Raw genomic sequence first — 17,081 nt, forward strand, 5'->3', positions numbered from 1 at the left:
GAGCTGAGCCGGGCACCTTACTGGCACTGAGGTGCACCCAGGGAGCCCCGTGTGCTGGCAGGTCCTGACCTGCGCACCCTCATCCTCTCATGGTTTTCGTGCCAGTTGTCAGCTGCTCTGCTTGGTTTAGCTACCCATTGCCTTCATGGCCGCTAACCTTCAGCAATTCTCTCACTTGCCATCCTGTGCTTTTCACTTCCATCATCAAACACATCGACCTCGCCTCTTCTTCTGTTTCCTAATGTCTTCTTTCTGACTTTCTTTCCCAACTGTCTCTGATCTCAGATCCCAGTTTTGCTGCTCCAACTTTCTGCATCTATAAAGCCCTTGTACAGATACCTCAGCTCACTTCTCCCCCTACTGCAACTCTCCACCAGGCAAGCCATGTGGTAGGTGTGCACATCCAACAAATTTATGTTTCTGAGAAGTGACTGGCACTTCTCTGCATATGTGAGGTGCTCCTGAGAGTTCGGGTACCTGCAGGTACCTCCCAAAGCGTTCTGCACCTCTTCTGCTCCTGTGCCCCCTCCTGCCAGGCACAGCCCTATGCAGTCTGCTTCTCCCCCTGACTTTCCCCCCACCCGTGACTGAACCTCAGGGGGACCCTGCCTGAGTCCTACCCAACACTTCCACCTGCTCCTTCCCAGTCATCCCTGTGTGGACGTGCTCTGTTGACCATTTTCCCCTTCTCTCTTCCCAGAAAGGGCATACTAACAGGGAGGGACATGATGGGAGGACAGAGGGAGGCGGTAAGAAGAGCTGTTTGCAGTCATCCCTGTTTTGCCGAGTTTCACACAAGCCTGGCTATCATTTCCATTTACAGCACACTGCAAGCTCAAGCCACTCCTGTAACTGCTAACTGGTTTTCCCCTGCCAGCATCAGAGGCTAAATATAAGCCCGTGGAGCTGGCCCTGCATCCCTGCCCGTATCTGGCAGTGCCTGGCATTCAACCATGATTTCACAGAGCCGATGCTTTTCACGAACTTGGCAGCTGAAGAGAGCTGCCTCTCCCCACATAAACTGTAGGAGTTTCTGAAGGAATAGGAAACAGATTGCTAGTTTTCTCTTCAGTGCAAAGGGCAATGTTGCAATTTCCTTTTAGGTCCCTAAGTTAAATGTTGTGCTCCACGTCTGGGAAATAAAAAAAGTCATGCCAAAAACTTCTTCAGCCAGTGCTGCTTATTGTCCAGTGATTTGTTTTGTAACACTCCAGGCTTTTTGAGGAAACTGGTATTTTTGAAGGATTGGCAGTTATTAAACAGCATTTAATGCATAAGGGAAACTTATGATGGATATGTTAGCATCTGTGCCAGACCAAACATCTGTAGGTTTTAATGGAGCAGGCAATAGAAAATCAGAATTTTAATTCTGATTTTCAGCTGACACTGTAAGTCAGCTATTTTAAATTCAACCAAACTGGAGAATTTAATTTTTTGGTTCTTAGGGTCAAAAATTAATATCCTTAGTTCAGCAAAGTGTTCCACATGAACTAGACATGTGAGTAATCTTGTCCTTAAATCACCTGTTTACACACTGATAAATGTGGATGATAGTTTTCAACAGCCACGGAGGCATATGCTAATTCAAAATATGCCCAGATGAACGGTGGGAGCCTGCCAAGTTTCATAGGTTTTAGGCTTCACTTTCACATTAGAAGTACCTGCATAAATTCAGAGCTGAAGAAAAAAAATCACCAGTTCGACATGACACGATATCCCTAGAGAAAAGAGCAGCTGCAGCCAGCTTGCCCTTCTTTGCTAGCTTGTCCCCGTGCAGCCCCTCTGCAGGGGCTCCAGCCATCGCATGCCCCCCTGCTGTGCACTCACAGCTGGACCTCTGGGCACCGAAGGGGACCTCTGCTCTTTTGGTTCCTGCTGGGGCAGGAGGTCTCTGGGAACATCTCTCCTGGCTTCAGTTTTTGGCATTCAGGTTTTGCCAGGGAGGGCTAAAAGGAAACCTGCCGCAGCATAAAACCATCACGGTAGTAACATACTTCAGACTGTATGTGTATAGTCATCAATGACTGAGTTATTCTGACTTAATGAGTTACCTTTCACGAGCTAGGTTACAGTAACATGCCTTAATTAAAGAATAAAACAAATTAGAATAAACTACCATGAAGGTGATTAAAACCAAAGCACAATGTGGTTAAAACAGCATGTCATATTTTAACAGGTGGGGTAGGCAAAAGATGTTCCTGCCTACACTTATGCAACCTGAGCTTAAGAGTGCAACTTGGAAAGCCACGGTAATTTACTAACTTCAGATTGTCCTATTGACGCAAAAGCTAAGGATTCAACACCTACAGAGGCTGGTACCCTTCACTATAGCTTGTTTGTTCTTGGAAATGGCTGATGCAGAAGGGATATCACAGAAAATGGGATGAATGAAATCCAGTATTACAGAGCATGTTGAACGGAGTATTTTGCAGACACACTGTCTAAATCATTAGAATGGGCTTCTGACTGGATAAACTGAACTACTCAGAAAGTAATTCCTGAAAATATGAAAAAGTGGGTAATCGCAAAACATGGCTGACCAACTTCAGTTATTGCACCTTGGAAGGGCAGTGATGGTCTCAGGATGAACTTAAAGAAGAGGAGAAATGGTGTGAGATAAACAAACTATATTTCAGCAAGGACAAGGGCAAACTTCTACATGCTGGTTGGAATAACTGATTGTGCAAACAGGGTAGAAAGTGACATGAAGGATCTGTGAATTACCACATGCCACCAATCAAATGCCAACCATTTCATACTACTGAGAAAAAAATGAATGTCATATGGGGATGTATGAACAGGATTGCCATATGTAAGACGTGTGAAATCATCCTCGTACTCTACTGGCTGCTGAAAGCCTCAGCCTGTATCCTGCACCCGGATTTAGGCACTGCACTCCACAGAAGATGTGGAGCGGCCAAAAGCAAGAAGACTGCTGGAAGTCTGGTAAGCACAGTATGAGGAGACCTGGGATGATAGGCAAGAGGGCCGGGCAAGTGAGAATGGTCCCAAACATGCAAAGAAAAAGAAAATAAATTGCTTTCCAGATGCTGTGGCTAAACAAGGAGGACTGCTGAGTTGCAGAAGGGGAATTCAGGTTAGACAAAATGCAGATGCCGTAGTGGTAGTGCAGTGAAACGCAGGGAGAAGTGGCCCAAGGAGGAGACAAAGTGCATGGTGAGAAGTATCTGTTAAGAAAGACATAACCTTGCCCTGCCGCAGAGGGCAGATGATGTCTGGAGACTGTGTCCCCCCGGCTCTGTAATGCTGACAACAGGCTAAAAATCCTCAGCTGTTATAAACTGGGGAACTTCATTAATGATTTATACCAGTAAAGGGGCCTTGCCTGAAATGTGTCCAGTGCAATCATTTTTTCTAATTTTTGCTTTTAGCCATGAGATTACGAGTAATAGCTACCGGGCTACACTGTTAGCCAGAAATCCTTTAGCTTTCTAAAGGTCAGTTAATCTATGATCTAATCTGATGGTCACTGAAATTAAGTGGAAGCAGTTCAGCAGGCTATAATGGAGAGTGGTTTGTGTCTCTAGCCTTCAGATACCTTGAGTTAAACGACCCTTTATAAGCAAAACAGCATGTAGGCATGAAATAAATTTTGAAATGCGTGCTGAATCTTTCTGTTATACTGCAGGGAAAAAAAGGAAACCCTGCCTTTCTAGCTATCTGCCGGTTTAAAACAGTTCTCATTAGAAACTACAGAATGTCTTTAGTGCCTGCTGTTCACCTGTTGATATTCCTGTCCCTCGGGAGAGATTTTATGCAGCTGGGAAAGCAGGCTAGATTCACATGAACTTGGCTGCTGTCTTGACTTGTTCACAGTGAGAGCTGAGCTGCATATTTGAAATTTACTCCTTTTAAGAGGGGAATACTTCAACTAAGCAAGACCAAAAAAAAACCCCAGAATAAAAAAGGCAAAGAAAAGCAGAGTTGGCCATACAGCTCAGCAGTTAAAGAAGCACTAAACTCTTCACAGTTATCCGTGAGTTTTCAAGGATTTCAAGTCTCAGCATAGTCACTATTAGTGAATTAAAGATCTGAAAGGTTGTCCCAGTGAGCAGACGCTTTGATCCCTAAACACAGCTGACATTTCATATTTTTGAGTCGCTCTCCCCAGGTACTTTCATTTCATATGACTGATTTTCAACTACTCCTACAACACACCTGGAAATACCCTCCTATGTAATACTGTATGTAATATACACTACTTAGTGTGAGGAATTACATTTTATAACACATGCACAGGCATAAAAACCAACAAAAGAAACCAAAGACTCAAGTCAGAAAGCTAGCCTTCTTTTGACTCTGACTTTCTTGTGCTGCATTTCCTCTAGATTATGATACAGTTTAATTTTCACGGATGCCATCTGAAAATGAGAGCCGAAGTAATGTAGCTGAATTCTCTTTGTCACTGAATATATTCTGTATGTTAACTGGTAGTGCGATGCACTGAAGCATAGTCTTTAATTAAAGTGCCACAATACCACAGCTACAGTACGCGCATGGCGTAGGAACCCGGTGCTGGATGTAAAAATAGCTGTGCTGAAACATGTCACATCACTACACGATGTTACTAAGTCAGGGGAGACAATCTTACACTTGAAACCTGAAGTATTACTGAGCACTGATTTTCAGCAGGGGAAGCTGTGATCAAATCAATGCATGTATTATTCTCCACAAATGAATAATGGTGTGAATGAGGACATATTAAATACCTACAGCGCACAAAGCTTTTCACACTGGTTATGAACCAAACACAAACAAACAGGCTGTGAACTCTCCAGAGCTCTCGTTTTGTCTCCATGAAGTCCTTCCTGCCTGTTTGGATACAATGCACGGCATCCCCACAAACTTCCTGGTGCCAGCATGAGAAGGCACTGATTTCGGTCGGGAGCAAGCTGACCGCCCTTCTCTCTTCCTCTTTCCTACTCTTGAGGAAAATAAAACAAAACCACCCTGTACCTGTACCCCACAGTGAGTGAAGGCGGTATGAAAACCAGAGCGATGAAGACGCCTCTGCTGGCACCAGAGCCTGGGACCAGCTGATGCCACTTCCCTCTGCAGCCCTCCGCTGCAGGATGCGCTGGTGCTAACCGGACAGGTCCATTCCTCACCGGGGGAGGCAAATCTATCCATTCCAGGGCTGTGAAACCCTACCTACGCTTACTCAGCCAACACAGGGGCTTCAACAGAAACACAACCCAGAACTGACCACTGCCCTTATCCCATGGAAGGACATCTGCCAAGCCAGGACAGCACCGCTCTGCTCCCTGAAGGAACCAGCACTCTCCAAATGCCCAAAGCACGCAGCTCCTTTGACTTGCTGGCACAGCTGACGCTGGCACTGCTTCATGGGGACCTCTGCAAAGGGTTCCCTTCAAGGCTGGACACCAAAACCAGAATCAAACATCCACAGAAAAGCAGCAGCTGGGCTCCCCCTCTGCACAAGGCATGGCATTTGCACATCCTTGTTCCTTGCTACCGAGCAGGCACCACATCCTATGGTAGGGTGCTACACCACACCAGAGCCCCAGGCATGATTTTAATGTCCTGGCACGGTACAAACAGTTTAGGAGAAGAGGCTGTGTGGATTTGGCACAGGGCAGCATTGCAGGGAGGAGGCACTGGGAGCCATGCAGTGATGGTTCTCTGCCTGCTGGGAAATGCATCAGGGAGGCACAAACACACAAAAGAGAGAGGAGATAGGAGATAGTTACCTAACATGACGAAGGGGATTCCCAGGAAGGTGGAATTGTATTTCCCACCAGTGAGATTGATGATCCCAGCTGCAGTCAGGGTGGCAAGGGTCACGGTCAGCAATCCCAGCAGGCCAAGCCAGGGTTTGCTGCGGACACAATCCTGCATGGAGCAGCAAAGAATGGCCAAGGTGACCACAAGGACCAAGCTTGTGATCAGGTAGCGTTCTGACACCCTGCTCGTCTTCTGGAAATCCTCCTTCAGCGAAGAAGAAGTGAAAGGATACATTTTGACTTTCCTGTTGGATTTCTGGAAAAGTTCAACAGTGTCACAAAAAATGGATTCCCATTTCTCTGCCACCATGTCATTCAAGGAGTTGATTGCCTGCAAGTAGTAGGTGAGCTGAATGGCTTCTGCAGACTTCACCCGGTCTTTGCTGTGCACAGTAACCCCACCAAGCTGATGCCCATTATACACTTCCCTGCCATCCTTTAAGTGAGTAATCGGATAAGTGATTGCAAAATTAGTTCGATTAGAAGAACGAGCAGCCTTTAATTCCTCCAGTACATGCACTATGTCGTCCACTATGCATGTCTTGTCATTGTTCAGGATACATATATGGGCAAACGTGTAATTGAAACCAGGTCTTTGAACTTGGATCCTGGTCACAGCAGAGTGCAACTACAAGGGAAAGAGAAATCACACACGTTATTCATCGGTTCATCTTGCACAGTAGCAGCCAGAACAACAGCAGCTCCTCACCTTGGTCCCTTTCCTATTTGATGTAAATAACAACAACAAAATTTCTGGTGACTGCAGTGTTAACAGCAGAATAATTGCAAAAAAAGGAAACATGCATTAAAACAGCAGTATTATTTCCCCTACGCCCTTTGCCGGTAACTTGCATCCATGCCATGTGCATATGCCGTTTGGCCTCTCTAAAATAAACAAAACTCAAAAGGCCCAGACCTCCACTTTCAAGTGATCTGGGCGAACATAAAAGGGAGAACTACTGCCTGACAGTGTCTGGGGACACTGTTGTGCTCGGGTTTGCAGAATTACTCTCTCGACAGACAGACTTCAGGTACAGGAGGAAGAAGAGCAACGTGACCAGGGGTGCCACCTGTGCAGGATGCGCAGGCAGCCTGGCTGCTGGCAGTGGCAGGGGACTAGCACTCACTCGGAGTAAAGGGACGACCACAGCTGCACGTCTTAAGTGCAGAGGCTGTCAGCATAGCAGGAATAAGATAGCTGGCAATAATTAATTTTTCCCTCTTTTCCCTTCCTTTTTTCCCCCATCACATCTTCAGCAAGTCTGAGAGTGGGAAGCAATGGCAGAGACTGCCACCGGTTTTCTCTTTCTCTCTCCGAGACGTTCTGTTAATCAGTAAAGCCGCCTAATTTTAGGGCCTGTGGGTTATTACTACTTATTGCTCGGTCTAGCAGATCTTAGTGCAGTCTCCTTTGTTAAGTTGTTTTGCATCTTCTGAAATTTGCCATGCCTGAGTTCTGGCCCAATGTGCATTCAGTTATTTTTGACCATCAGAAAGTCAGAAGAATTACCCTCTCTTCCTGAAAAAACACAGAAAACTTTTGCAACATTTTCTAAATCTGTTTTAGTCAACACATAAGAAGCAAGAAACCTAAAAGATGGAAAGGGAATAGCCCTAACAGGCTGGGGTTGCAGTATTTTTCAAAAGTAAACTACTGAGTTTGCCAATGTTGGGAGCCTTAGCAAAGAGCAAGCTGGGTTTTTTGCACACTTTCCTTGCAAAACGTGCAGGCCTCCCCCCCCACCCCCCCCATCACCATTTAACTCCTTCTGTGCCGCCCTAGCTGTGTAGAGAGTACCAAGACCTGTAAGGATGTTGCTGAGGCCAAGACTATGTTACCCAATGCCAGAAGCCTGAGCAGACTTTTCCTGCAGCTGTGATGTTCTTCACAGCAGGTAGCCACAGAGTTCAGGAAGGGGCTCCCTCTGCTATTTTCTAGGTGGCACAGGGGGTACCCGATATCCCAGAAGCTGGGGGTCCCTGCACACCACTCCGTACATGCTTTGTACATGGCTCAGTGAGGTACAGGATTCTCTCGAGGTGTGAGCAGGGAAAAAACAGAGGGGCCTGCACCTTTTGTGCTGCCTGGTCCCAATGAGCCTGTGGATGTGGCAATCTGTGCAGCCCGGTCACTTGGGTGGCCAGATCTGCTGCCACTGGGGGAGCAAATCACCTGATCTGCTTTGAGGAACTGCACGGATTTATCCTTTGGTCCCTCTTATACCAAGGGAAACGGTCATAGATGCATTGCAAAGGTGTGGTGAGAAAAGCAGGGTTGATAAAAGAGAAGGAGAAGCCTCCTTCACCTGCAAAGCAGGAGAGCACAGCTCTTCCAGAAAGCCAAAGGCCCAAATTAATGATGACTCCCGACACCTTTTCTTAAAAGGGGGAATATTTATTTTTTGCCTTCACGTTTTGAGCAACACGCAGAGAACTGGCTATGGGGACACGATCCCTTTTTTTTCTACTTGCATGTGCTGGTTTCTGCTGTAATTCAAACTGGGCAGGAGGCTCTTATGCCCAGTAAAGAGGCTGGGATCAGGTGACATTTAATGGAATTAGCTCCTTTCTGAAGACAAAACAGATTTAAGAAATAGAAGACAGGGTAGATGCCAGCGGCAGAGCTTATATACTTCTTTGGTGGCAATGGTGGCAATGGACAAAATGTCTAATAAACATGGCTAAAATCCCGCGTCTGTTGAAATTAAAGTCATAATGACTTCTGTGTGGTATTTCAGACCTATTTGCAGGAAAAAAAACACATTTATATGATACTATGAATATGACTGTTTTGTGATTACATTGCATAATTTGTGCTGGGTATAAATTTAGTTATGTTGCCTCCGTTCCTCACGATGATATGACATCATATAGGCAAAGATTACAAAATTCCTATATTATCAACTTGTTCCTCCAGCAGCTTGGGGTTGTATTTTTCCACATTTGAGCATCTGAGTAGTTTTTATTTTTGATAGACCAACAGTTCAATATTGACATTAGAAAGATAGGTTTGAGAAATGAACTGAACTAACAAATCTTTTCACAGGACTGTGAGAACACAATACGTGGCCATGGTGAGAAGCAAAATTCTCTGTTGTGGTGGGAGAACAAATAAGTGTCTGTGCAACAGATTAGGGGCTTTTGCACAACTTTCTTCTAAAACAAAACAAATTAAAAGATTTGCAGGAATGTGCTAAAGGAATGAACCTGTACGGCGAATTCTTCTTTCCAGTTTGTGTCTGCAAAGCTCCACTTTGCAAGAGCTCTTATGGGGTACAAATTCAAATGTTTATCACTACAGTTTGGGGAAAATGGCCTGATTTACTGAATCAAAGTCAGATATTTGATTTTAAATTTTTTACAATTGCAGCTGTATGTTTTGCGTTGACAACAGTTGTAAAATCAGATGCCATATAAAGAAGTGCAGCTGAGGACAATTAGGAGCAATAGAAGGAATCTCCTGCCTGTATTAGATTCACAATACAACTCATTCAGAGAGGATCCATCGAGTGACACAATGCAGGAGAAACTAAACTGTGATGCAACTTTTACCAAACAACGTGTGTTGCTAATTTCCTACCCTGCCTCACTGCTGCATTTGCTTCCTTCTACACCTTAAGCACTTTCTTTTAATATTTAGGTTATAAAATAACTGCATCTGTCACAGCTGTTACTTCATCTTTAGCGAAAGGCTAGAAGCTAAATGTCATGCCTAAAACACTGATTTCTTCTTGGAAATGATCATTTCAGACTGAGGAGCCCATCCTGCAGTGGTGGCCCAGTGCTTCCTGCAATGCCGTGCTGTGCTGGGCTGGGCCAGGCACCATGTGGGGGGACCTGCTCATCGCACCTCCCAGTGATGGGGTTTGGGAAAGAGAGGGGAGCAGGCAGGCAGCTCTGCGTCCTGGCACATCACAGCAGCCGAGCAGGCCCCACAGCTGGCTGCAAGCTCCAGCAGTTTAGAGCAGCTATGAGACATACTCCGAGCTTTGCCAGTGGCCACAACGTTTGGTCTTGAATTGGAGGCAAACAGCCAAAGAGGAGGAAAACCTGCCATTCCATCCATCCCAGCTAAGTATGCCCAGCACTGCCCCAGCGCACCCAAGGATTCTGGAAAGCCTGACTCAAGATTCATCCTTAAAAGAAACACACCACTTCACCTGCACTTTGCTTTTTCAGACTAGATCCTAGAAAAAACCCCTCTGATCCCTCAGCACAGGGCAGGGGTGCGCTGCAGAATGGCTGCAGGCTGTCTCTCCCCCTCTGCTTGCCCACTGCGGTGCACAGGCTGCCACCTCTTCCCTGCTGAGAGCTGCAGTCCCACAGCACCCTCCTCTCTGCTGCCATGCTGGGCACTCAACTGTGGCCACGCAGATTTTTCCAGTTGAATCCAGAGTGCAGACCCATTGCCCTAGGTCACTGGCTTCCACAGAAAACAGAAGGTCCAAGAGCTTACAAGGGTATGTCCTCCAAGTTTTCAAGGGATTACACGGTCTGCAATTTGGCTTGCCTATGGTACACCAGGAGATCCCCCAGGAAACTTCAGTTTGTTAACAGGAAATAGTAAAGGCTGTTGTGCGTTGGGGACAACATTAGCAATATGCTAATGCATAATGCACGTTGTGCTCCTCGGTGCAGCAAATTTTAATAGGAAGTAACCATATTCTGAATAAACCTGGCACTAGTACTGGGACAAATGACTGACCACCAGATTCTCATTTATTCAGCTGTTTTCTTATCCTAACTGTTCCTATTAGGAGAAAGGGAGATTTAAAGGAATAAAAAAAGCTGAATAAATGTTTTTTCTTGAGGGAGACATGCCCTGCTTGCTCATCACTTACAGCTTTTTCAGCCAGCTAACAGTGCAAGGAACCAAAAAAGCAGTTTACTGCTGTGATGCCAGAGCACTGCAGCATGAGAACTGCACAGCATCACCTAAGCTCCCTTGCCATGGTGGCACACTGTCCCTGAAAGCGCTCAGGCACAAAGTAATAACTTCCACCTCTCCCTTTCATTGTTGTTTAAACAGCGACCATCACTTGCAATTCCCTTCTCCCTTCTGAAAATGCTGTTCATGTGTGTCCCACACCACTCCAGAGACTTCTAGAACAGCATTTTCTCTTCCTTCTGCCTTTAGTCATTTGCATTTTGTAACATCTTGGTCTTGATCTTTGTTTACTCTAAGTCCTGTGCTCACTGGGTTATTTATTTTAGACAGAGAGGAAAGATGGCTTCAACCGGGAGACAAATCCCTTACTGCAAATACCTCCAGGTGAGGGCTGTACTGGTCTCATGCCTCCACACCAAGCCACGTTTCAGCCTGTGGCACAGCTGACAGATGAGAGGTGGTGAAATCACGCTGCCCTGCCGGCTGGTTTTGCCCGTGGGCTCAGGAGGCGATGCCAGGAAGCATAAAGCTAAAATCCTTTCACTTAACCCGGGCCTCAGAGAGCTGCGGCTGCAAAGCTTTCTTCAAGCTGTTTTTGGCTGCTGGGCCCCCTACCTCTGCCATCAGCACTGGAAGGCTGGTGCTGGGAGCCAGAGCCCCCGGTAGGCTCTGTTTGGCTGCCTTCGATGGCCAAGCCCCCACACCGGGCTCTACGAGACAGCTCTTCCCCGTACAGAGCTTGGCATAACTTTCAGCAGTGGCAGCAAAGCTGAACCTGAAGGCGAAGGTGTTGTGCTTAGAGATGTATATTCAGGATAGAAAGGAAAGCTTGGTTTTGTTTTTAAGTCCATGCAAAAAACGCACGGAGCTACAAACAGGGGCGAAGAAAACCTCCAGCCCCTTTGCTTTGTTGGGAAGTCCTATCTTCAATTCAAAAGAGAGCAGGTATTACTAAAATTTTGTCAATTTAATCAGGTAACAAAAAAGTCTGCAGCCTCCCTGTGAAGTAAACAGATCCCATCCCAGCAGGGAGGGCTTAGAAACTGCTGATTCATTTGCAAAATGGTCCAATCGCAGTGAGACCATGTTACATAACCTGCTACCCCCATCAAAACTACGGGCAAAGGGGATGAGGCACGAGGACCCAGCGACGGCCACTGGTGTCCCACACAGGTCTCGCCACGCTGGCGGCACAGCTTTGCTCCCCAGGAAACTCCATCGTGACAGCGCCAGCAACATGCAACGGGACGCTGCAGTCTTGCCAAGCTCCTATTCCCAGCTCATGGAAAGCCATCCTGACTACTGTGGGAGCTGGATCAGAGTCAAACCCACCATTTTTAATATTAAGGGTGTGTACAGCTACCTCCTGCTTATCATATATGCATATATATATATATATATATATACACATATATATGTATACACACCACAACAATATGCTTGGGTTTGGTGCTGAGCACACCGGGACATCACTCATTGTAAGGACTTGACTGTGCTTTGTTGCTTGACATACAGTTGAATGGCTAACTAGACAAAGCTAGCTAGATACACAGATAGCCTCCTGTACTGCGAGTGATCTGGCATGTTTTAGACATGTTTTACTCACAGGAGTTAGAACTTTGCAACTACAACTTTTTGTTGTTGTTGTTGCTATTACTTGACTCTATTTAGTCTTTCAGTCTACATCTGATGGTCCAAATTCAAAATGGGCTTCGCTCTAGACAGTGTTGCCAACTCTTACGATTTTTTTTACTGTCATTTTCACCAAGTCAGGTTTTTCTCTGAGCCCTGGAGCCTGAAGTATTAGGATTTTTTTTTTTTTAATCTCAGTTTTCAATACAGAAAAAAAAGAAATGTCTGATCTCATGGTTACGGAGGAAACACTGAGAAGGCTCAAAAATAAACTGAAGAATGAACTCATTATATATTACTGCTTAAAATCTCATAACTGTTTTGTGTTCAAGACTGAAAAACTAGAAAGCAGGATGAAGACAATGATTTTAAATATAGGCTTCATTTTCATATGAGGCTGGTTTACTCTCTTGGTAATTTTTACAGGTAACTTGTGCCAAGGAAAATGAAGAGGAGAAAAAGCCTTTAATGGATAGCTATAAATTTCTCCACTTTTTCTATGATTTCAGTAATCTCTGGCATTTCATATCTTTGCAGAGTGCTTTTTTATTCACTTCAAGAGACAGCCTCAGTCAAAATGTAAAAGGGTTATGAGAGGGAAAAGACTTGCACAGCTCCCAGCTTAATCCATGAAAGAAAACACTGTGGGCTCTGCAGACATGGGCAGAATTAAATTATTAAGAGTGTATTTTCACTGGAAGAAGGTGCGGAGTGGGAAGGCAAGGGAGCCCCTGCGTGGGTTTGTGCCCTGCTGCCAGCCTGACACCGTGGGTCCAGGGCAGAGGTTCTATGGGGGCTGCTGCACAGCAGCCTCCTGACCCAGCCAGTCTGGCTGAGGGATGAGGGTGTGCGCACAGCTGATGGAGGAAGCCAACACGTCCCAACGGCTCAGGATAAACATCAGAAGTTGCAGCTGGAGAGTGCACAGCGAGGATTGCTCTGGGTAGCTGGGCTCTTTTTCTAGAGGTCCTACAATCAGGTTTCCTGAAGAGACGCTAAGATATGAATTATGCAAGCTATGTATTTTTGCAACTAATTTTTTCAGCTGTCTAAAACGTGGTGAAATATATTTTCTCCAAACAATTTTCATGTAAATAAAGTCTAAAAATTGTTCAAACTACAAGTCATCAACTGAAGGACAACTCATAGTGCTCAAAGTGGCAGATGTGTGTGCATTTTTACATTTCCATCTGTCTTCGTAGCTACAAAAAATGGCCAGATCTGATTTTCCTTTTCTAACCTGAAGTGGAGATGCTTTTGTAATCAATACTGTCTTAATTCTCAAATCACCCTGGTAATTCTGCCTGAATTTGTCCCACTGAGAGAAGCCCACTCTGGTTTTTGGTCTGATGCTTCCAGAGGACAGGATGCCTGAACAACAGAAACCCCTCTGCACAGTGTGGTGTGTAACTATGACAGATTTTTCATGGTGGGAAAAAAAAAATGAAGACTTTGCTCCTGCAGCTGATCTTGCATCAGCTGTACCACTGATGGCTTTCTTCATGTGCCCCAGACCTCTCCATGAACACCCCTCCACCCCTACGATGCTTCCCAGGGGGCTGGGCACATGGTACAAGCTTTTTCCAAGGGCTCCTCCAGCAGAAGTTTGATGAATGGTCCCTTTCTCGCTGCAGGGAAAACCTCGGTAGCTGCAAGTTCACAGCCCACTGCATTAATTAACAACTCGGGTACTCATTCTCCCTTCCAACAGGACAGAGCGGATTGTCCTGCTGTAAACCCCAACTTAAAAGCAGCTCCAAGTCACAGCTTTCAGGAAGCCCAAACGTGGTTTCTGGGGAGCCTTGGCAGCTCTCCTCAAGCTTCACGACACTGCCTGGGGCACCAGTGGCCTGGGCTCGGTGGCTGGGATGCAGAGGTCCCCAGCCTCTGATGCCTGCCCTGCCCTGCCTGCCTGCTGCGCTTTCCCAGAGGGTCACCTGGAGGCGTGCCATTCTCCGCCGCACATGTCCAGCCATGCATTGAGAAAATCTGTCCCCTGTGCGCTCTATTTGTTAGATGGGAGGTGAGGTCTGACCTTGCAAGGCAGGAAAGGCGATGCAATGCAGGGCTCAGGGTGCTCTGGGCACGGGCCGCCTGGCTGGCTGCAGCTTGGGGTGCAGGGGAGCATCACTCCAGGGCATGAGGCAGGAGGGAGAGTGGAGGGGCCCTGTCCTGGCCAGGCTGGTGCTGCTGGAGCAGGGCAGGGGGGCAGCAGGGACTGGTGGGATGGCATCGTCCTCTCAGGCATGGGTAACTTCAGGACTTCTGCTCCAGCCGCTGACTGGTGCCTGTGGGAGAGATCAAACCCTCCGGCCCGCAGGAACCATGCCGAGGAGCTGCTGCTGCTGTCACCAGGAGCTCAAGGGGGTGTCTGCACATGCTTCCACGCTGTCCTTGCAGCATGCTGTTTATCTTCTCTCTTCCCTGTCTGTGCCCAGATCTTACCTGCGTATCTTAATTCTCATCTGTTTTCGCATAAGATACATTTTAGCCCTGCAGCATTGTGCTGCTATGACAACAGGCTTGCACTTCTGCTGCTTTCACACCCTTGTTTTTCTTGTATTAGGACTCTTCCCCTCATCTTACAGCCTTCCTCTAAAGACATGACTTCATCCTTTTTTTTTGTTGTTGGCAGAATTCACTGTTTGTTCTGTTGACTGTTTCCCTAGAAGTGTTTTTAGTGCCAGAGCTACCTAGAGAAGGTAGAGACCTACTATATCGATTGCTAGATCCACAGCTGACTGCCTGTGACCAGGCATTCAGAAGTAGTCAAAGTTTTAAAATAAAGGGCACCTTACGTTAGCCAGGATTGTGACAGACCCAGCTTTCGGCTCTGCTGAACAACCAGAACCCACTTCCACTGGCTTTGAAAATAATGGCTTGTGTGCCATGTTTGTACAGCAATGCAATTGGAAATACCACAGACACGGGAACATAAATACGGTTGTTTCCTCCACCAGTTTACTTACACGTAGGAACCAAGTGAGGAAATCTGGGAAGACCACAGACAGAACATCCAGGGCGTAGAGAGTCAAAATAAAACCCCAACAAATATGAGGTCTACAAAATTTTGAAGTTAAACTGTTCTGTTCTGCCGTAATCAAAAGTTATGCAGTTCTTAAATAAACCTGTCCTTTAAACAGAAATACCTAATTTTACTATTTGCTTGCATGTTCAAATAGATACTTAATCAGTTATCTAGATCTACTAATGACCAGTTTACATGAGAAGAGCGATGTATAAGCACTGCCTGAAAATGTGTAGTTAGGAGAGGTTTCTTTAAAAAAAAATAAACCCTCATCTACAGATTTTCTTAAAGGCAAACGGCAAATACAATCCCCTTCAGTAAAGCATGTTAACATTTCAATCCCTTTTCATCTTTATATCTTGTCATCTTAAGTGAAGTTTTTGCCAAAAAAATATTAGTACTGTGTTATTGTTATAAACACAATAACGTAAATGGAAGAGAGGATATTCTTCTGCAAAAAAAGGAAAGCTTCCATTTAGAAAAAAAAAAAAAAGTCTTTTGTAGTATAGCGCAGTTAACTCACTTTAAGTATGGAGGAATGAAGAGGCTCAAAAGGATGGGTGTCTCAAATTCCGGCTAAAATCACCAGTATATTCTCTAGGGTTCAAAAATCTGGCTAGGTCTGTATTTCCAGTCAGTGTGTATGCCTTCAACCTATGAAGTTTCTAGTTGCACGTGGAAATACCAACACGAAATGGTAGGGGGCTGCTCTAACACTATTTTTAGGTGGGACTCTAGGCTTAGACAATTTCTACAGACTCTATATAATCATTGAACTTCTGCATGCTGGTCCATACCAGATACCCAATTATTTTTGTTTCTCCAAGCACTTGGAAATGCAGAGGTAAAAGCACACTTTCTTCAGTTAGGTGTTCTGACTTCCTACCTCTCTCTCGAAAGGGTGAAATCTTGACGAAGAAAGGTCCTACACACCAACAGCACGGGATGCCAGTGCCCTGTGCTCAGCTAAACAGCATGTACAGCTGCGAGTAAAATTTCATTATTGCCCTCCCACAGCATCTCAACCTCAGGATGCACCTCTTGCATATCCAGGACTTCACTGAGGCTTTTTCTTGGATCATCTATTCAAGGCCAGTGATTCAGTATATGCTTAGGTTTCTCGCTTTCTTCTGCAAGTGACTATGCCAGCTGGAAACACAACATCGGGATGGCAGGCCTAGAATGGTTTAGGCATTTATGGGGAGTTATGAGAACTATGGATGGAGATTTATACAAAAGTAAAAAAAAAAATAAAAAATAAAGGGGGTACTCGGTATCATCTCCAAGTCAAAACTATTATATAAAGCAGCAACACATCTCCCTGCTGATGAGCAGGAGAAATGTGTGGAACAGCTTGTACGTTCAGCAAGACCTGCCACTGCTGTGTGAGCAGCCAGCGTTGCGCTGGCAGATGCATGCTGTCAGCGGGGGGTCCGAGAGCAGCTCCTGCTCTGGGAGTTCCACTCGCGATTTGGGCCCGAGACAGTCGTGAGGCTGAGCCCTTCCCTGAATCTCCTCCCAGTCAGCCAAGAGGGTATCGTGCAGTAGCGTTAACAGCAACTTTCTCGGGCTGGTAATGTGCCCACAGGGAACTGCACAAGCTAACCAGAGTATTTTAGAGATGCCACTAAAGAAGTTATTCCATTAACTGATTAATTGATTAGGATGTTAGAGTGATTAACTTTTGACGGTACCAGCTATGTTTCAATTTCAACTGCTCAGACCCCAAAACTCTGTATCCCTTTACTAAGGGGACAATAATGGAAGC

At 45.7% G+C, this 17,081-nt stretch overlaps 1 protein-coding gene across 2 annotated transcripts in view; it reads right to left on the minus strand.

Annotated features, from left to right (window-relative positions):
- Nucleotides 1-17,081, minus strand: part of PTCHD1 (patched domain containing 1) — a 46,865-nt gene that overhangs the window by 14,793 nt on the left and 14,991 nt on the right. For both annotated transcript variants that reach the window (XM_080375220.1, XM_080375221.1), the window contains exon 3: nt 5,733-6,393. In XM_080375220.1, the coding sequence (XP_080231346.1) occupies nt 5,733-6,393 (661 nt within the window). The remainder of the gene's footprint in view (nt 1-5,732; nt 6,394-17,081) is intronic.

Source organism: Falco punctatus, assembly GCF_963210335.1.
Source record: "Falco punctatus genome assembly, chromosome: 2".
NCBI lineage: Eukaryota > Metazoa > Chordata > Aves > Falconiformes > Falconidae > Falco > Falco punctatus.